The sequence below is a fragment of the Canis lupus genome, chromosome 6 (genome assembly GCF_048164855.1).
Source record: "Canis lupus baileyi chromosome 6, mCanLup2.hap1, whole genome shotgun sequence".
NCBI classification, from domain to species: domain Eukaryota; kingdom Metazoa; phylum Chordata; class Mammalia; order Carnivora; family Canidae; genus Canis; species Canis lupus.
The window spans coordinates 41,273,202-41,294,483 of NC_132843.1; the positions used below are offsets into that span (position 1 = coordinate 41,273,202).

Genomic DNA, 21,282 nt, shown 5'->3' on the forward strand with positions numbered 1-21,282 from the left:
TCCCTCTGAAAGCCATGTGAAGGCTCTGGGCCAGACTTTCCCGTTCCCCTTGCTCCCCCATATCCCTAGCGTGGGCGGCCTGGTACACCCTTCCCTCGGGGGTGCAGGTGGCAAAGGCTTCCTCCAAGGGGTTGTCTCTGTGTCTGTTGTCATACAGTGCCTGATTAATACAAAATCTCAGGCACATTTAAAAACAGAAGATAAAGAGAGAATCAGGGACAATGGAAACGTCATCGGCACATAGTGACTATTCAGTATATTAGAGCTATGGTTATCATTCTTTGGATGCCCCAAATCAGATGCATTTTCTCTCCTCCTATGCCAGCTGGAGCCTCTTCCTGTCGCTCTCACCTCCCTCAATGGCACGTGGGTCATCCTGACACAGGAAATGAAGGCAAAAGAAAAAATTAAGTTTCCTTACTGCCCACAGCCCACTGACAAGTCCTTGAAACAGGCAGGGTGACCTTCCTGCCTCAGCTGCCTTGATTAATACTTGGCTAAGAGCAGGGCACTTGGGTGGCTCAGTGGTTAAGCATCTGGCTTTGGCTCAGGTTGTGATCCTGGGGTCCTGGGATCGAGTCCCACATCGAGCTCCTCGCAGGGAGCCTGCTGCTCCTTCTGCCTATGTCTCTGCCTTTCTGTGTCTCTCACAAATAAATAAAATCTTACCAAATAAATAATTGGCTAAGGGCAAGAGACAATCCTAGCTTTATCCTCCCGGATCCTGTGAGTCTACTTGAACATATAAAAATTTTTGGTAGCTTTATCTCTAAACCTCAGGATACATGTTGGCAATCATCTCCCAACCACATGACCTGCTGATACTCATCTGAAGGGTCTCACGACTCAGGTTTTATTAGACGGTAATAAACAGCTAGCCCCCTCAGGTCCTGGGAACCCTGCTTCCAAACTCCTTAGAGACTCACCCCCTCCCTAACTCCCTCCTGACCTTAAAGTATGTAACGGGCCACCCCTTATGACCCCAGCAGCTCTCTCTGCCCACAGGTCCTGTGCCCAAGCTTTCATAAAACTACCTTTTTGCACCAAAGATGTTTCAAGAACTCCTTGGCCTTCGGTTCCAGACTTCAAGTTTGTGCGACAATGTGGTCTTCATCTTCTCCAGAACCGTATTGCTAGCTCCCAGTCCTTAAGTATTGTCAGTTTGTTTCAGTCCTGTCAATTTCAACAATTGTTTAAGGCTGCATTTCTCTTTTCTGCTCTAATTCAGATTCAAAGTCTTATCTTCCTTTGACCACTACACCATCCTCCTAACTGGCACCCCTCCACACCAGCTCTCTGCCTTCCAATCTGGTCTCCAGACTTATTTCCCCAAGCACACAATGGAGCGAGTCTCTACCTCCAAATGCTCCCAACTGCCCACAGCAATGGTTGTCACGTGTCTACAGACTCGGTTTTAGAGAAGCTGCCTTAGGGAACCAGAGGGAAATTGAACAGGTGCGTCCTGGGCTGTCTACCTGGCTTTACTGGAAAAGACTTGTCTTAGGGTTCTTGAAAGATTTTCACTGTAAAAACAGGATCTCACAACTGTATCAGTCTGAGTCCAATGAAGAGAGAGAAACAAGACCCTAATTTGAACAGGGAGACATGAATATCATTCTGTGGGAGTGTGTGAGCAAAATGACCTCCAAAGGCCAAAGGAGATGGGAGATGGAAATCAAAGACTGACAAGTCCAGCTGGGTGAGAACTGGTTTATTAAGGGCCCTTTGGGAGGAAGCAGGTCCTGGGCGTCTACCAGAAAAGATCTCCACATCCCACCTGCCTGGGGACCTGCTTTTACAGCCCCGGGGATCTGCTTTTACAGGCTAGGCGTACACGGGGGACCCTCAGGGGCTCAAGAATCAGTGTGTGTCACAGTTAGATCTCCTGGCCCATAAAAGACGAGTGTATCGAGGGTGCAGGGAAGGGTATGGTTAACTTGAGGGAAAGAATGGGGTAGGCACTGAGCTCCAGGAAGTGTCTGGGCACAGCGGCCATCGTGGCGGATTTGTTCAGGACAGCGGCAGTCCATTTCACACAAACACCAAGATTTCATGACCAGAGCAGGGATGGGAATGTGACCCTGTCTAGTCAGCAGCAAAGGGGACTCTATAGGCTGCAGCACAGCAAATATAAGGAGCAGCACAGCCTTTGATACAGGAGGCTGAGATATAGCTTCCAAGGAAGGGGGTCCCTTAGGGCTGAAGCCCAGACCTTGCTGGAGGGCAAAGCAGTGGCTCGGGGGGGTGGCGGGCCATCGCTGGGGGGCTGTGCTGCAACCTGTTCTGGGAGACGCTGGGGGAGGCTGACAACCACTGGTCCCAAGGAGCCTGCGAGGCCAGCACACTGAAGCCATCGAGTAACCCCTTACCTGTTTCAACGGCTCTCCAGAAAGGAAAAACATTTCAAGGGCCCAGATCTGTCTATGAAGCAGGTGAGAAGAGTGATTTGGGGGCTCAGGGGAAATACACTGAAAACTGGAGAAGCATTCTAAAGGGATTCAAAACCAAAGTCATCTGCAGCCCTGTGTGCACACACACTCCTTCACCTGCCGGCCAACCACCTACTTCATGCTCTGCTTTGCACACTCTGCTAATGGCAGGATCCAGGAAATTCGACTTTTCTGTCCAAGTATGCAACGTTAGCAAGACTGGGTGTGAGGAGGCAGAAGGCCAGCCTGCCGGCTCAGTGGGGGCAGTTCGGCAGATCCCTGTGGCCACCAATGCTGCAGCCTGGTCCCCAGCCTGACGGTGGGAAACATTATTTATCTGGGTGTCCTCCCAGCAACTTATTCATTTAGCCACTAATAAACACTTGCTGAATTGAAGGTTAGTGGGCTATCTTTCCATGGTGTCAAAACTTTAAATGAATAAGAAAGCATCTAATGGGGCAGCCCTGGTGGCTCAGCAGTTTACCGCCCCCTTCAGTCCAGGGTGTGATCCTGGAGACCCGGGATAGAGTCCCATGTCAGGCTCCCTGCATGGGGCCTGCTTCTCTGTCTGCCTGTGTCTCTGTCTCTGTCTCTCTCTCTCTAGGTCTCTCATGAATAAATAAATAAAATCTAAAAAAAAAAAAAAAAAAAAAAAGCAAGCATCTAATGATAGCATTTCAGGCATTGGGTATGACCAGGAACTTAGTGGTCACAGGATGGGTCTTAAAAAAGATACTTAAAGAACAAAGTTGTAAGCCACACTTCGTGATTTCAAAATTTGTTATAAAACATTGTGGACTGTGAGACTAGTAGAGAGATAGATATGCGGGAACCTGGGGGCTCAGGCGGTGAAGCACCTGCCTTTGGCTCAGATCATGATCCTGGGTTCCTGGGATCAAGTCTTACATCAGGCTCCCTAATCAGCGGGGAGTCTGCTTCTCTCTCTCTCCCTGCCTCTCCCCCGTTCATGCCATGATTTCTCTCTCTCTCAAATAAAATTTTAAAAAAAAAATTAATCTAAAAAAAAAAGACATAAGACATACAGCCTGTGGGGAATAGGGGAGAGCACCCAAAAATTAACCCTCATACATACAGTCAAATGATCTCTGCCAAGGCTGCCAAGACCAGTCAATGGAGAAAGGGCAGCCACTTCAACAGAGTGCAGGGAACAAACGAACATATGCAGAGGATGGAAGTTGGACCCCTTCTCATGTCATATACAGAAATGAACTCAAAATGGATCAGAGACCTAAATGAAAGATCTAAAACTCTAATTTTCCTTTAAAAAATCATGGAGGAAAAATCCTGATGTTGGATTTGACAATAGTTTTGTGCATATGACACCAGAGCACAAGCAACAGAAGAAAAAACAGACATGGGACAATGCCACACTTGAAAACTTCTGTGCATCTAAGGACACAATCAGCAGGGTGGAAAGGCAACCTACAGAAAGGGAGAAGTGATTTGCAAATCACGTATCTGCTAAGAGGTTAATATACAAAATATACAAATAAGTCATACAACTCAACAACAACAAAACAAAGAGTCCAGTTAAAACTGAGCGCCCAGGTGGCTCAGTTGGTTGAACGTCTGACTCTTGGTTTCAGTTCAGGTCATGATTTGTAGGTTGTAGGATCCAGCCCTGCACTGGGCTCTGTGGTCAGTGAGGAGTCTGCTTGAAATTCTCTCTCCCTCTCAAATAAATAAATAAATAAAATCTTAAAAAAAAACACTGGGCAAAGGACTTGAACTGACTTTTTTCAGAGATGACACAGATGGCCAACAAGCATGTGAAAAGATGCTCAACATCACTAATAATTTGGGAAATGCAAATCAAAACTGATGTGGAGAACAAAAGTAAAAGAAATATAGAAAAAAATTAAATTTCCTTGCAACTTACGGCCCATTGGCAAATCCTTGAGACAGGTTGGGTGAGTTTTCTCTGTGAGTTCAGCTGCCTCGATGTTCAAACTTTGCTAAGGGTAATCTTAGCCTGATCCCCAGGATCTTGTAAGTCCTCTTTGACAGATAAAAATCCCTTTGGAAACCTTATCTCTGGTCCTCCCCAAGATACATGTTGGCAATCACCCCACAAGCATATGGCCCCGATACACATCCAAAGGTCTCATAACTCAGGTTTTATTAGATGGTAATAAATGACAGCCAGCCCCACAGCGTCCTGGAAACTTTTGGTGGTTCCTCAAAAAATTAAAAATAGAGCTACTGTATGACCTAGGAATCCCAATGCTGTGAATGTCTCCAAGGGAATATCATACAGCCCTTAAAAATGGGGGAGACTCTGACACACACTACAACACAGGTGAACTTTGAGGACATTATGCTCAGTGAAATAAGCCAGACACACAAAGAACCAAATTCTAATATGATTTAGATGAGGTATCCAGAGTAGTCAAATTCATAGCAACAGAAAGTGGAAGTGTGGCAGCCAAGGGTGGGGGGCAGCAGAGAATGCGGAGTTGTTTAATGGGTGTAGAGTTTCAGTTTTGCAAGATGAAAGACTTCTGGAATTGATTGCACAACAGTGTGAATATATTTACACTTCGAAATGGTCAAGATGCTCAATTATTTTTGTTTTTGATTTTTTAAGATGGTTAGTTTTGTTAATTTTTTTATAATTAAAAAAGAAAAACAGGGATCCCTGGGTGGCGCAGTGGTTTGGCGCCTGCCTTTGGCCCAGGGTGCGATCCTGGAGACCCGGGATCAAGTCCCACGTTGGGCTCCCGGTGCATGGAGCCTGCTTCTCCCTCTGCCTGTGTCTCTGCCTCTCTCTCTCTCTCTCTGTGTGTGTGACTATCATAAAAATAAATTTAAAAAAATTAAAAAAAAAGAAAAACATAGCTAATTACAATCTGTAGAAACTCTCAAGCCTCTTTTTAGTTAGTCTATGAGCTCATTATTCGTTCTCTGGATATTATAAACCTGCTAACCAACAGGAGAAACAATGTCTGGTTAGGGTTTCCTCTTTTTCATATATAAAGGCCTTTCTCCTATGGAGGTGCCATAGCTCAGATCACCCTTCACCACACCTGACTGCGCCCAACACACAGGAAGGCAAGTGGATAAGGGGGACCAAAATAGTGCACATAACATACAGTCTCTACATTATAGTAATTTGACTTGAACATCTTTAATCAGAGGAATGCAAAACTCGACTTTTTGGTGTATCTGCTTATCCTCATATTTGTGAGATGAAAGAAGGAAGGTATGCTATTCCCTCATGTAAACACGAAACTAGAAACACACAGATCTTGAGATGCATACTTGCATCCTACACTAGAGATCACTATCTTGCAAAGGTCCTACAGTACGTGGCTGGCAAAAACCCTTACGTAGAACCCAGAACTCCTGAAAGTTCAAGTATTTATGTTAGTTACAAGTATTTTTGTTGTTGTTTGGAAATAATCTTCAAAGCATTGATTCTAATAATTGAAACAAAGAAACCGTGTGTTTTGAAATTTTCTCTACTAAAAAAAATGTGTAGGGAATACAAGGACACCAGATATCCATAAACAGAGGATAGTTTGAATGAGCTCACTGGCAGGAAGTGGCTTATATTGTTTCCAAAGTTGTACTGGTTGTGCAGATGAGTGGTCAGCCTGCCCTAGGTTAACTGGTTAACCACAGATGGAGAGATAAGGGAATAGGAAGGCTTTTTCATGTACCCATTTCAAGCAAAACTATATGAAACTAGTGGATTTACAGAACAAATTAAGTTAGGGAGTAACGATTCACTTTTTAAAGGATTTTCTATGGGTTTCTTTTAGGAGAGTTGCCATAATGTATTTAAGGCATAGTTTCATTTAAAGAAATCCAATTTCAATCCAGTCTATTAAGAAAGTATCAGTTTTGGGGGCGTCTGATAGCTCAGTCAGTTGTGGTTTTGGTTCAGGTAGTGATCTTAGGGTTGTGGGATTGAAACCAGTTAGGGTCTCTGTGCTCAGCAGGGAGTCTGCTTGAAGATTCTCTCCCTCTACCCCTCCCCACCCCTGCTTTCACGCGCGTGCACACATACACACACACACTCTCTCTCAAATAAATAAATGAATCTTTAAAAGAAATCAAACTTGAATGAGGTTTCATCTCAGACCAAACTGTAATAGGTTTCATGAAGAGAGAGCAATATCCTAAGTAGAAAAGGGAACTTACAATCTATCGTGACAATGAACAAACATTTCATAAATTTGCAAATGTATCAGAAACATTGAGCATAAAGCATTTAGGGAATGCTAAACATGGTGGGGGCAGAAAAACTAAAGAAATAACTCCAAAGGGTTTCAGTGTGCAACAAGATAGACAAGTGACCAGTTGTTTACAAGCCAGTGAAGGGGCAAAGAATGTCAATTCTTTTTTAAAAAAATGTTTAATTTAAATTCAGTTAACATATAGTTTATTATTTGTTTTAAGGGTAGAATTTAGTGATTCAGCAGTTGCATAAAACACCCAGAACAGGGACACCTGGGTGGCTCAGCAGTTGAGCATCTGCCTTTGGCCCAGGGCGTGATCCCAGGGTCCCTGGATCGAGTCCCACATCGGGCTCCCTGCATGGAGCCTGCTTCTCCCTCCGCCTGTTTCTGCCTTTCTCTCTCTCTCTCTCGGTCTCTCATGAATAAATAAATAAAATCTTAAAAAAAAAAAAAAAAAGAAAAAACACCCCACACTCATTACATCACGTGCCCTCCTTACTACTCATCACTTGGAAGTGTGCCCATTCTGACCCACAACCCTCCAAGTGTCACCCCCCGACCCCATTAATCTTGCTTGAGTTGTCCCCTTGCCTTAGCCCCTTCTCACTCTTAGCTTTTCCTGCAATTTCTGCATCTATGACGTAACCCTTAGGTTCCAAACCAGAGCTGCAAAAAAAGGGACACACTGGAGACTTTAAGACCCAGGGCTAAGAAAACAAAGCTTCAAGATTCAGTCATCTGTGCACCCTGATCTTTGTTATGGGATATGATAAGGATACAAAAACCCAGAAATACTGTTACCTTAAAAATAAAAGTTAGTCACTTTACCTGCGAAAGTGGAATAGCAGAGAATGGCAGTTTGGGACCTGCGAGCTATGGCAAGACCATAGACAAGTCCAACCAACAAAGGAGACGAACATTGTTTTATGGGCAAAGAGGAGGAGGCTGGGAGGGGTTGTTCTGAAGCAAAGTCCGCTGGAGAAAAGGCAGAGTTGAGGGTGATGGTGACTTGTCACTGGCTGAGCTGCAGGGGTGCTCACTTCTTGCGGGAGTTGTAGCGCCCATCTTTCCCATTGGGGCCTGGAGTTCAGGATTCTTCCTGGTTGAGGGTTCTTCTGTTGGGTTTGACACTGACCCTGAGTCATGGGGCTGCCTCTTTCAGCCTCCCCTTCTGCACCCAGAATCCACCTTGGTGACCTTTCCCTTTACGGACTTTCACAAATACTACCTCCAAAAAGTTTTCATTCTGAAATAATTGCTAGATAGTACAAGTCTACTCTTCATCCAGATTCACCACTTGTTAACAGTTATCATATTTGCTTTATTACTCTCATTCTCTATGGAGCTATTAAGATCAAATTGAGATATGCCCCTTCACCCCTAAATATTTCAATATGTATTTTCTGAGAACAAGGACATTCTCTGACAAGAGCACAATAAAATTATCCAAATCAAAAGATGTAATATGATCACAATATTATCTAATACATAATCCACATTCAAATTTTGCCAATTGTCACAATAATGTTGTTTTTAGGTATTTTTCCTAATCCAGGATCCAATTCAGGATCATCCATGACTGCAATTACCTTCCCTTCTCAGTCTCTCCTAACCTGGCACGAATCTCCATTCCTTGTCTTTCATGACAATGCTTTTGAGGAGCATGGAACAATCAGCCAGATTGGCCCATTTCAAATAACGGTTATGCTTCCTTTTTTTCTTTTTTCAGGAATACTATCTTGTGTCACTTCTTTTGAGGATATCATATCAGGAGGTATGTGGTGTCCATTCCTCTCAAAACGCTGGATATTAATGTTAATGATTTGATTATGGTAGTGTCCACCAAATTTCTCTATTGCAAACTTTTTATTTTTGCAAGTAATATGCAATTTGTAGGGAGTTATTTTGAGACCACCTAAATATTACGTTCCACCTACCTTTACTTTCTCCTTTTAGCATTTTTTTGAGGACTCTTGCCTCAATCAATTCTCTGTTGAGACACACCCTGTCCCCCACCCCACTAATCCTCTGCCTGCCAGGATTTACTACCCCAGCAGGACCTCCCCCTCCATCCCCCTCCCTGTCCCCACAGCAGGCTGCCTGTTGCTCTCCCATCCCTCACCAGGACCCCACCCCTCACAACGCAGGATGCCTCTCCCTCCTCCCACCCTGCCCCCCCCAACCAGGACACCTCTCCCTCTGCATCCCCCAGCAGGCCCTCCCCCCCATCTTGTCCCCACAGCAGGCTGCCTCTCGCTCTCCCATCCCTCTCCCTCTGCCCCCCCCCCAAGCAGGACGCTTCTCCCCCTGCATCCCCCAGCAGGACCTCCCCCCTCACCTCATCCCCACAGCAGGCTGCCTCTTGCTCTCCCATCCCTCACCAGGACCCCGGCCCCCCCCAACGCAGGATGCCTCTCCCTCCTCCCACCCTGCCCCCCCCAAGCAGGTCGCTTCTCCCCCTACATCCCCCAGCAGGACCTCCCCCCTCACCTCATCCCCACAGCAGGCTGCCTCTTGCTCTCCCATCCCTCACCAGGACCCCGGCCCCCAGGAACGCAGGATGCCTCTCCCTCCTCTCACCCTGCGCCCCCCCCCAAGCAGGTCGCTTCTCCCCCTGCATCCCCCAGCAGGACCTCCCCCAACCTCGTCCCCACAGCAGGCTGCCTCTCGCTCTCCCATCCCTCTCCCTCCGCCCCCCCCAAGCAGGTCGCTTCTCCCCCTGCATCCCCCAGCAGGACCTCCCCCCACCTCGTCCCCACAGCAGGCTGCCTCTCGCTCTCCCATCCCTCTCCCTCCACCCCCCCCAAGCAGGACGCTTCTCCCCTGCATCCCCCAGCAGGACCTCCCCCCCCACCTCGTCCCCACAGCAGGCTGCCTCTCGCTCTCCCATCCCTCTCCCTCCGCCCCCCCCCCAAGCAGGACGCTTCTCCCCCTGCATCCCCCAGCAGGACCTCCCCCCCCACCTCGTCCCCACAGCAGGCTGCCTCTCGCTCTCCCATCCCTCTCCCTCCGCCCCCCCCCCAAGCAGGACGCTTCTCCCCCTGCATCCCCCAGCAGGACCTCCCCCCACCTCGTCCCCACAGCAGGCTGCCTCTCGCTCTCCCATCCCTCTCCCTCCACCCCCCCCAAGCAGGACGCTTCTCCCCTGCATCCCCCAGCAGGACCTCCCCCCCCACCTCGTCCCCACAGCAGGCTGCCTCTCGCTCTCCCATCCCTCACCAGGACCCCGGCCCCCGCCAACGCAGGATGCCTCTCCCTCCTCTCACTCTGCCCCCCCCCAAGCAGGACGCTTCTCCCCCTGCATCCCCCAGCAGGACCTCCCCCCCCACCTCGTCCCCACAGCAGGCTGCCTCTCGCTCTCCCATCCCTCACCAGGACCCCGGCCCCCGCCAACGCAGGATGCCTCTCCCTCCTCTCACTCTGCCCCCCCCCAAGCAGGACGCTTCTCCCCCTGCATCCCCCAGCAGGACCTCCCCCCCCACCTCGTCCCCACAGCAGGCTGCCTCTCGCTCTCCCATCCCTCTCCCTCCGCCCCCCCCCCCCAAGCAGGACGCTTCTCCCCCTGCATCCCCCAGCAGGACCCTCCCCTCCCCCCGCCCCACTCCCGGCCCCCGGAGCCCCGCGCACCGCCCCGTGCCGCCCCCCCACCCCCACCCCAATGCTGCCCTGTGGGTCTGGCCTCTTGCATTCAGCACGGTGTTTCCCAGGTCCATCCGCCCGGTGGCCCTGATGAGTACTCACTCCCCGCCGTCCGCCTGAAGGGACCGCCCGACTGCACCGGCGACCACGCGCTGCCCACGTCGCGTCCACACTCGCCAGGCAACACTACTCCCCGCCCGCGTCAGGAGGCGCGCCCAGAAAGTCGCCCCCGCGGGCTGCACTCGGGCAGGCAGGGCTCCCTCGGCCTCCGGTCCTTGCCGGCCTCGGGTCGGAGGGCTTCCAAAGGCCCCGTTCCCGGGACGGAGGAGGCCCGGCCACCCCGCCACCCCGACCGCGGACCCCGAGACCCGCTCGCGCCGCCTCGCTCCGCGCAGACCCCGCCCCCTCGGCGGCCCCGCCCCCCCGCGGCCCGGGGCGGAAGTGACGCACCGGAAGCGGCCCTGGTCCCCTTGCAGTGGGGGGAAGGAATCAAACCCCCAAGATGGCGGCGGCGTCGGAGGAGCGGATGGCTGAGGAAGGAGGCGGCGGCCACGGCGACGGCGGCCCCTCTTCGGCCGTCGGCTCTGCCCAGCGACTGCCCCCCCCGCCCCCGCCCCCGGCCCCGCAGCCGGGCTCCCAGGCGCCCCCAGCCCCGGCGCTGGCTCCCGACCAGCTGCCTCAAAACAACACGCTGGTGGCGCTGCCCATCGTAGCCATCGAGAACATCCTCAGCTTTATGTCCTACGACGAAATTAGCCAGCTCCGCCTGGTGAGGCCCCCGCGGGACCCCCGCCGCCCCCTCCGCCGGCCGCGGTCTGGGGAGGGGCGGAGCGGGGAGCGCGTCCCCAGGGGAGGGAGCCACAGCCGGCTCCAGTACGCGGGGTGCCGGCGCCGGGCGGCGGAGGCGTCCCCTTCCTGCCGCGGGGCTGGGGGCTCGCCGCCCCCGCCGGGAGCCGGGCGTCCCAGCGCCGGCCCGCGGCTCCGGTCGCCCCTTGGGTGCTCCGGCGTCCGGCCCCGCGGCCCGGCCGGCCAGGTTCGGTGGGTCGGCAGGAAGCGCGCACTGTGCCCAGCCTGGCCCCCCGCAGCCCCGGACCCAGGTCTCCCTGTCGGAGGAGATGGAGAAGGGTCGGCGAGGCCTCCCCACACCCGGGGGGCCCGGGGGGCCCGGGGCGCCCGGGGGCCCGGGGGGCGTGAGCTCCGGGGGGGGCCCGCTCCCCAGGTGACCCGTAACGTAGAGCCCACCGAGAGCGCGTCCGGCTCGGCCTCGCCCGGCACTCCGCCCTCGGGGAGCACCTCGCCCCTGGACAGGGTTGGTTTCTCTCGCAGTTCGTGTTCTAACTAGTGACTTAACGCCCACCCGCCAGCTTCAAATCTCAGGAGTTGAGTGGCTTCCAGGACGGACCGACGAGCCGGTGGGCTTCGACCTCGCCCCCTCCCCCCACCCCCGCCTTCCCTGGAGGGGGTGACGAACCGCTTGGTTCAGGGACGTGTTTTGCTTCCTGTCGGGGAATTTATCTTTAAGTGGGAAGGAAATCGAAGGAGGTGGACATGTTGGAGAGATCGCAAACCGATTCTGTGTAGGAGCTAAATCTGTGCGGGGATTGTTTTTAAGAGGACAAAGACGTATTTCTGAATGTACAGCGTACAGCATTTTCCCCTTCACGGGCCACACTCTGGGTGTACACTTGCAGTTTTAACGGGATGATAATTGCGCTTTTGAAAGGGAACCATACTTTTTAAAGAAAGTTTATAAATTCTGGCACAAACTGATGACCCAAGGTTTTTTTTTTTCCAGTGAACCCAGCGGTTCTGCCCCTCCACCCCCGACCCCCCAGTCTGCAAGAATGGAAGATTCTTCGGTGGAAAAGTCATATTTCAAAATTGATTGTCCCTGAATTCCCATACATGTCATCCTAGAATTCCATATAGAATCTTAAATGTTCTTTCCGGTGTTTATAAAGGATGGTCTTTGATCGAGGTTCATGGTGTCTGGAAACTGGGCATAACATTTGATTGGATTGAGCCTCAGTCAGACAATGGCTTTTGTAAAGCTTGAAATATTCCCAGTTCTGTTTTTTGTAAGTGTGGGGGGGAAACTGTTTTTTTGTTTGTTAGTCATTTACTTTTTTAAAACATTTCTTAAGGGAGAAAAAACTAGCTTCTCAGGGGACAGAGTTAAAATACATCCCTCAGTTTATTAATAAATGAGATCTCTTTCAAGTGAAATATTCAGTTGCATTCTTAATTGTAAAGCAGTCATCTATTCTAGCCTTTTGTTGCTTCAAAGATTTTTCATAAAGAGCCCCTTCCCATCCCTTGTGCTACCTTCCTTTTCACCGCACCCCACAAAAGATTCTGCAATTTTATGTCTCAGAGAGGAGTCTTTTCCCTCGGGTTTAGTAATGGGGAACTATTTTCTTATTCCTTTGTTTACTTGAGGTTAATAGATAATTCTTAGATTAAGTGGATAATGTTTTGTGGGCATTTGAAAGTGTCTTTGGCTTCAGATTGATTGGTTTGGTGTCATAAGATACAGTTCAGGTAGCATTATAAAAGAAAGATGTTTTTTCTTGCCACTAGATGTCAGCATTAATTTAATTGTGGTCTCTTAATGAAATTGGCAGTCTATAAACAGTGCCTGGTAGGTACTTTACTTCTACCTGAAGAGCTATTTGCTAGAAAATCAAGGAACTTTAGTATATATGCTGCTATCTGGAGTACACATTACATAGCTCCCTTCATCTTAAGGCTGTGTGTGTGTTTAGTGGGATTAAGGCTGGACATGCTTGGAAGAGGGTGATATTAATTAAGAATAGAATTAGTTTCCATAAAGCTAAATGTCAGCTGCTTAGTGGTTGATGATCTAGTTTATGTACTGTTTGGATGTTTGGGTTCTTTTCTTTCTTCCCGGTTTACATGCCTCACTAGGACCTCAATTGAAACTGTGGTTAGCACCAAAATTTGAGGACAGGCACACAAACCATGTACTTATTACTCTGTATTTTCTTTAAAAGATTTGCCCTCAGTTGAAATTGCTAAAATAACAGTTTTCTGCTTTGTGCATTTAGTTGATGATAGTCTTTGCTTTCTGTTGCCATGAATAATTGAAATTTGACTCTCCAGTCTAGTTATTTCCAAGGGATTGTCCAGATCCCTTATTGAATTGTTGGTTTGTTTGGCCGTTTTTCCTCCCATTGACTATTGCTACAAAAATGTACCCAGAGCCTAGAAATCCTGGTTACACAGAAGTAATTCTTTAAAGATTTAATCGTATTTAAAATTATTTGGCAGAACACAGCTTTTGAAGTGACAAAACTTGTACTTTGAGTTGTTTTTCCCGTAAATCAGACAGATTTGTGCTGATGCAGCGTTAGACTGTCACCTAGGCCCCCTTGACGATGGCAAAGGTTAAGAAGTGAGGTCCTACCCCTAGTTAGGGAGTAAATCTAAGCCAAGTTTGAGTGTTTGACTTTGACTTTGTGAGCACAGTGTTCTCACTCACTGAAAAATGAGTGTGGGAGGCGTTTTAAAAGCTGTTTTACAGGGATCCTATCAAATTTCTTCCTGTATGGTTTGAATGGAGCTCCTATAAATTTAATAGAATCCTATTAGTGGTTTAGGACATAAATATGACTGAGGGTTAAATTCAGAAGGCTTGCTCATTATCTAGAATGAAATTTTCTGGTAGGTAACAAAATACATATGTACTTTCATCCCAAGATATTTCTCTAGAGCACTCTAGCAAGTTAAATATGTTACCCATTTATAGTTCCTTTTACATCTTTTGTTCACATATGTGAGACAGGGATGCCTAGGTGGCTCAGCAGTTGGGCCACTGCCTTCGGCTCAGGTTGGGATCCCAGGGTCCGGGATTGGGTCCTGCATTGGGCTCCCTGTGAAGAGCCTGCTTCTCCCTCTGACTACGTCTCTGCCTCTCTCTCTCTGGGTCTCTCATGAATACATAAATCTCTTTTAAAAAACACAAATGTGTGGGACAGTTTTATAGAGAAGGTTGATTGGTAGGAAATATGAAGGAAAATGAGAAACCATTACTTTTTTTAATAGGCAAGCTGTCTTCCTCATATCTCTTGTTCTTTGCCAGTAGTTCTGAAATTTTTTTTAACCTCAGGACATCTTTACACTCTTAAAAGTTATTGAGGACCCTATAAGCTTACCTTAGAAAATCCTAGAAGACACAGGAAGAGACAACACATACTCTGTTAGCTGTCAGAAAAACTGTTAGGTGTCATGCTGCTACTGGGAAGGTCCACTGTAATGTTATGGAAGAACGAGAGTAAAAATGGTAAGTAACGTCTTAGTATTATGAAAATAGTTTGGCCTCAGAGTCTCGGAAGGATCTTGGGAATCCCAGGGGTCCCTAGACCACACTTTGAGAACCAAAGCTCTTTGTTGCAGCCTATTGGAGAATGTATTCTCTGTATTGTTGATTTGTGGGGTTTTTCCCCACCATTGCATCATTAAGTTGATTTTATTAACAGGTACTTACAGGTAGGAGATTATGATATTTAGGGGACTATTCATTTTCTCCTACAGATTCTAGTCCTAAAGTGAAGGGATTCAATCAGTAACCTTGTCCACAGTGTCATGAAGACAATGGACACACACCCCTTCTTGAGCAAACTTAGAAAGCACCAGGATGGCAACTGCAAAGATAAGAAATAAAAGAACGTTGAGGTTAATCGGGAGCATTTAATCAGAGAGGCTTCCTCAAGATAATGAGTTTTTATCCCGTTTATCCTTAGTAAAGGAGAGAGAGCATTCCCAGCAGAAAAGAAATGACGTATAATGTAGTGAAGCGATTGGAGCAGGGTGACTAATTAGAACTATGAGGCGATTGTTTGAAGTGTCAGATGTCCTAGATTAGTGTTCAGACTCTACCCCCCCCCCACCCCCTGCAATGTTCTACATTTTTTTTATTTCTCAGACCGACCAGATTTAAGAAACTATTTTGAGAACCTCCAGGGTTGACACCTTTTGCAAGGGGGCAGCAAGTAGGGATCTTAAACAGCTTCCACCACTTAACTCATCATTATTTCCTAATAGTGACCAGAGGCACCTGCATACTCTGTTCAGCAGAGCAGCACAGATTCTTTTGGGACGGGAGAAGGTCCTAGCTTCAAAGGATGGCCAATGTATATGATCCAATCTCACAATTTTTGAGACTAGGAGCAAAAGATAACCTTTGATAGAGGTTTCTTCCAATCACCCACTTCTACCATCTTGTACTTAAGCTTGATCGAAGCAGGCATCATCAAGCTGTTGAGTTTCCCAAATATCCTAGGCCTCTGGGAGCATGTGCTGCTGCTTCTGCAGCCTCCCCTTCTCTCCTTCTAGAACAGATCTGTACCTTGAGGATACACCTCAAGTGTCAGTATGTCAGAAAAGTCTCTTTGGCTCTTCTCTGCACTTGACTGGGTAGTACTTCCGAGTTCCCATGCAACATGGTTGTACTTACAGATTTTATTGGAATTGTCTTTGGAGGGGCCAGTTGGGCACTGAATTTAGGCTCCATTTCATCAGGAATTCCAGTGGCCTTCTGTAGTCTATGATTCAGTATAAATACTCAGTATTTGTTAAGTAAATGAAATATTCTTAAGAACAGCAGTATTCCAAGTAAAGGAGAGAAAATAAGTGTCATTGTGAAATAAGTGTATTTTCTGTATAGATTATGGTAGTGCTAGAAAGTGCACTGCTTCATATTTACCTTCAACAGAAGAGATTAGGATTTTTTTTTAACTTAAGACCATTTTAATGGGAATGAAAATTGAAAAAGTGATGTGAAGTTAGTATGTAATAAAGGTAGCCATTTGCAGTAGTGCATCAGGCTGCGTGGTAACCATCATTCCACTCCCATATTAATGAAAACAATGGTACAGATCATCAAAAACAGAATCAGAAAAGCTGTTCTATTTGGCTTTTAAGATGTAGTATAGAAATCCTGGGAAAAGGCTTTTCTTCCTAATTGTTTTGCTCAGGCTAATATTAAAAGAAATTTTTATTTTCTTTCCAAGTGAATATCTAAGGGAGGATACCCAGAGAATTTTTTTTTAAGATTTTATTTATTTATTCATGAGTACGGAGGGGTGGGGAGCCGAGACACAGGCAGAGGGAGATGCAGGCTCTATGCAGGGAGCCTGATGTGGGACTCAATCCCAGGACTCCAGGATCACGCCCTGGGCCGAAGGCAGGCGCCAAACCGCTGAGCCACCCAGGGATCCCCGATACCCAGAGAATTTAAGATTTGTTATAACTCTTTTTTTAATTTATTTTTATTTTTTTTAATTTGAATTCAATATAGTTAACATATACTGTGTATTAGTTTCAGGGGTAGAATTTAGTGATTCATCAGTTTTATTTTATTTTATTTTTTTTAAAGATTTATTTATTTGAGAGAGAGAGTGAGGCAGAGACACAGGAGGAGGGAGAAACAGGCTCCATGCCGGGAGCTCGACGTGGGACTCGATCCCGGGACTCCAGGATCGCGCCCTGGGCCAAAGGCCGGCACTAAACCTCTGAGCCACCCAGGGATCCCCTGATCCATCAGTTCTATACAACACCCAGTGCTCATTACATTGTGTGTCCTCCTTAATGCCCATCACCCAGTTACCCTGTCCCCCCTCCAACAACCCTCAATTTGTTTCTTAGAGTTAAGAGTCTTAAAATTTGTTATAATTCTACCTGCAGATAATTAACTGTCTCTCTGTATGTGGTGTTATAAACAGTCCACACCACATAGACAGAATTGTTTAAGAGATTTTATCACCCATCGTTAACTGTTTGCCACATTGCGCTCTCACTACTTATGTGCTCATTCTTTCTCTCTCTAAACGTGTGTTGTGTGTCCTTCACACAGATTATTTATTTCATTAAACCATTTAAAAGTAAAATGCAAATATGATGACATTTTGTCCTTTGTATAATCACAGTATTATCACTTCCCAGGGATTTAACATTCCATTTTATATTCTTATTTCTCAGTTATCCTAAAAATGTCTTTGTAGGTTTTTTGTTTGTTTTGGTGGGGGATAGGGTTTTGAATCTAATGAAACATTTGTCTCTCTTTTTTTTTTTTTTTAAGATTTTATTTATTTATTCATAGAGATAGAGAGAGAGGCAGAGACACAGGCAGAGACAGAAGCAGGCATCATACAGAGAGCCTGATGTGGGACTCGATCCAGGGTCTCCAGGATCACGCCCTGGGCTGCAGGCGGCGCTAAACTGCTGTGCCACCGGGGCTGCCCTTAAAATATTTGTCCATTTAACCTAGAACATTCTCCCTACTTTTTTCATTCTTTCAAGATTTTGGTGTTTTGAAGAATCAGGGCAGATGGCTTATAAAATGTTCTACAATGCACATTTGTCTGATTGTTTTCTCATGATTGACTTCTAGTTTTTGAACTTTGAAAGGATTCTAGAAAGGTTTTGGTCTAGTGCCATCTCTCTGAACTTTGGCTGTGTAGTAAGAATACCCCCTGGTGTCCTTAAAATCTCATGTTGCCTCAAGAAGTCCTACTTGAGACTCGTGGCCAACAGTTTTCTGTAGCAGCAGTGTTAGACTGTAATCAGTTGAGAATAGTTAGGATTAATTATTTCGGTCTATAGAGCTGCAGATAACAAAATTTAAAAAGATACTAATTAAAAGCCTAAATTCTTAATTTAACTGTGGCCACTGAATAATTTGATTGACAAAGGAAGACAAGGTTCTGTTGTCTTAAGTTCCTTCCAGTTTGAGGGTTATTGATAAGCAGCCTAGTCTTTGATAATAGCTTCTGGATTAACTGGAGAAAAACATCAAGTATTTAATTCATTGGAGAAATGTAGAGCACTAAATAAATACATGAAAAATTTGGTTCCATTACAGTATTTCCTTGACTCTAAGATATAATTTCAAGTATTAACATTTTTGAAATCAGAATGCATCTTGATCAACTTGTATGTATAATATTTTAGCAGTGCCTTTTTTTTCCCCCCAGAAGAGCTTTTATTGAATTTGGTAACATCTTAAAGTCTCTACAGCATCTTAAACAAAATCAAAGAAGTCCACCCTTTTATGTTTCACAGCATCTAAGCTATCTGAAAAAGAAATGCTGCCAATTATAAGACCATTCTGATGTCAGATGTTAAAATACGAAAAAATACGCATTTTAGAATCAACAGATTTGATACCAAGATTAGGTTTAACAAGAGAAGTACAGGTTTCACAAATTTGTGGCAAGTGTGTCTTGCACTGTTAAGGACTGTAATGGCACAAAAATCAAAAAAGATTCCTAAACAAAATGAAGAAAAATTTTCATTACTACTTACGTTAGAAAGTGACGGAAAAGAGTAAACATGGGCAGCCCGGGTGGCTCAGCAGTTTAGCGCTGCCTTCAGCCCAGGGCATGATCCTGGAGACCTGGGATCAAGTCCCATGTCGGGCTCCCTGCATGGAGCCTGCTTCTCCCTCTGCCTTGTGTGTCTGCCTCTCTCTCTCTCTCTTTCTGTGTCTCTCATGAATAAATAAATAAAATATAAAAAAAAAAAAAGAACAGACACTCAAATTTAAAAAAAAAAAAAGGGTAAATGTGACATTTTAAATCTTCCAAGTATTTAACAAGGAAAAACTACATCTCTTCTAACTAGAACAGCAGTGCCAGAGGAACCCAGACTAAACTTTCCACTGGACACTGATGTGTATTCTATGAGCTCCCTGTTAGATTGATAAGTGTCTGTTTTTGCTGATCTCTGAATACAATGATAGTTTTTGACATAGTCATCATCTTTGTGTGCTAAACTCCAGAATTTATTTTATTGCCTTGGGTAAATGACCAAATTGCCAGGATTTTTGTTGTATTTTTAATAACTAGGGAAATAAAATTTCTTCCTGTCAGCCTTAAATACCCATAGATATAAAGCTACATTTTAAATGAGATAATTTTGCATTGCAAGTTAGTGTACATCAGCAGCAGCTATCATTAGACTGTTTACTGTAGGGAAAATTAGTGTACAGTTGACCTTTGAACAATGCAGGGATTAGGAATGCCGACCCCTGTGCATTTGAAAATCCACCAACAGCCTACTATTGACATAAATAACTGATGAACATATTTTGTGTGTTCTATGTATTATATGCTATATTCATAAAGGAAGCTGGAGAAAAAAATCATAAGAAAAAGAACATATGTTTACAGAACTGGACTGTATATTTATCCAAAAAATTCCATGTTATAAGTGGACCCTGCAGGTCAAATTTGTATTGTTCAGGGGTCAATTGCTTCTGTTTTCCAGGGGTCACTTTACTGCTTTCTGGATTCTAAACAAAGATACATGATCTATTGTATCTTTGTTTTTGTGCTATTGGTCTATCAGTGCTATTGAACATCCAGGAAAGAAAGAACACCAAATTATATGCTGCTCTTTTCTTACAATAATATTGATTAATGCTACAAATATTTCTGACTTCAGCTTTTGTGGTGCCATTTTCATTTGTCTGTGACTTCCCATTTTCTCTTTTTACCAGCTTTTAGCAATGTTAGTTGAGACTCTTTATAGGCCCTTATTTTCTTACGTTATGCTTGTTCATTTGGGGGTTCATCTCCATTGATTTCGGCTATCCTGGTGTGAAATTTCTGGAACCACATATTTAGTCCTAATTTTATAGTGTTTACAGAAAATGACCAGCTGTCCCCATACGAGATCTTTCCAAAAATGGGTGATCTTTAAGTTACCATCTGATTTCCCTGCTCAAAATATGGGAGATTTTATTCTCAGCTTTGCCTGCACACCTGATCTATCCTGAGTAGTAGTTTGCTTGCCAGTGATTTATTCACTCCAGATTCGGTGCCTTTGCATGGGTCACAGCTCTAACTTAGCAGTCCTGTCCTCTTTGCGAAGGTAATTCAAATCTTGTATCATGTGAAGGCTTCCTTGGCTGACCTTATGTGATTATGTATTCACATTCTCATCACCCAGCCAGTACTCATACTGCTCAGTACTTAGACACTAGGTGAGTTTCTAGATTATCAGAATACATCCCAGCACTTAGTAGTTTTGGTGCAACAAAATGCTAGTATAAAAATGAAATAATATAGGGAGTAACTTGGAAAGTATTACAATAATATCTGACCTTAATTTTTTTCTCTATAAATTTGCTGCTAAAAAATTATTTCTTATTTCATCTCAGAAATTACCAAAGAGGTTGCATAGCTCACAAAGACAAGAAGTGTTTCCTACCAGATTGTGTTAAAAGGTGCTTCATGTAAAACAGATCTGGCAACAACAAAATTATTTCTAAAGCCCTCAATTTTTATTCCCCAGAGGTGCCACTTTCAAGTCTTTGGGCTGATGCTATTTTGATAACTGTTGACTTTCTTCTGTGAAAGAGGAGAATTTAGTCTACTGTATTCCCTCTCATCACACATGTAGACATACCTCCTCCTTCCCTCAATAACATAATAAACGTGGAAGTATTTTCATTGTAGTTCTAAGTTGTTATTTCCACCTTTCACAAGTGGACAATGGAGCTTTCCAGGAGCTCTGTGACATGTGATGATGTCAGCATACCAATAACTCATGAAATGTGTGCTTGTGTATTGTTTCTTAGAACTTTCTAAGGTAATACTTCAGTAGATTGAATGCAGAAGCAGATATGACGATTCATTTCTGTTTTATAAAACTCTACATATCAAAGAGATTTCCAAAAATGTAACTCACTAAATATTTTGTTTTAGAAGAGTTTTTTGTTGTTGTTTTTTTTTTTCCTTTATTTATGTTGGGGCACCTGGCTGGCTCAGGTGAAGGAGTATATATGACTTTTGATCTTGAGGTCGTGGGTTCAAGCCCCACAATGGGTGTAGAGATTTCTAAAAAACATAAAGTTTAAAGTTTATGTTAATATGTATTGGTCTTATTATTGTAATTTTTTAATAGACATTGACTATATGTTAACAGCTGGTTGAGTTTAGTTAGAAGTAGATCCCGCTTTATTCTAAAATATCAATTATTAGGAA

At 45.5% G+C, this 21,282-nt stretch overlaps 1 protein-coding gene and 1 long non-coding RNA gene across 4 annotated transcripts in view; one reads left to right on the top strand and one right to left on the bottom strand.

Moving 5' to 3' along the window:
• Window positions 1-10,684, bottom strand: part of LOC140635443 (uncharacterized) — a 46,034-nt gene extending 35,350 nt beyond the window's left edge. For all 3 annotated transcript variants that reach the window (XR_012032759.1, XR_012032758.1, XR_012032760.1), the window contains exon 1: window positions 10,376-10,684. This is a non-coding gene — a long non-coding RNA (uncharacterized lncRNA). The remainder of the gene's footprint in view (window positions 1-10,375) is intronic.
• A 73-nt stretch (window positions 10,685-10,757) lies between these two features.
• Window positions 10,758-21,282, top strand: part of FBXO28 (F-box protein 28) — a 33,598-nt gene continuing 23,073 nt past the window's right edge. Inside the window, exon 1 of the mRNA XM_072830118.1 lies at window positions 10,758-11,042. Coding sequence (XP_072686219.1) covers window positions 10,776-11,042 — 267 coding nt within the window. The 5' untranslated portion in view covers window positions 10,758-10,775. The remainder of the gene's footprint in view (window positions 11,043-21,282) is intronic.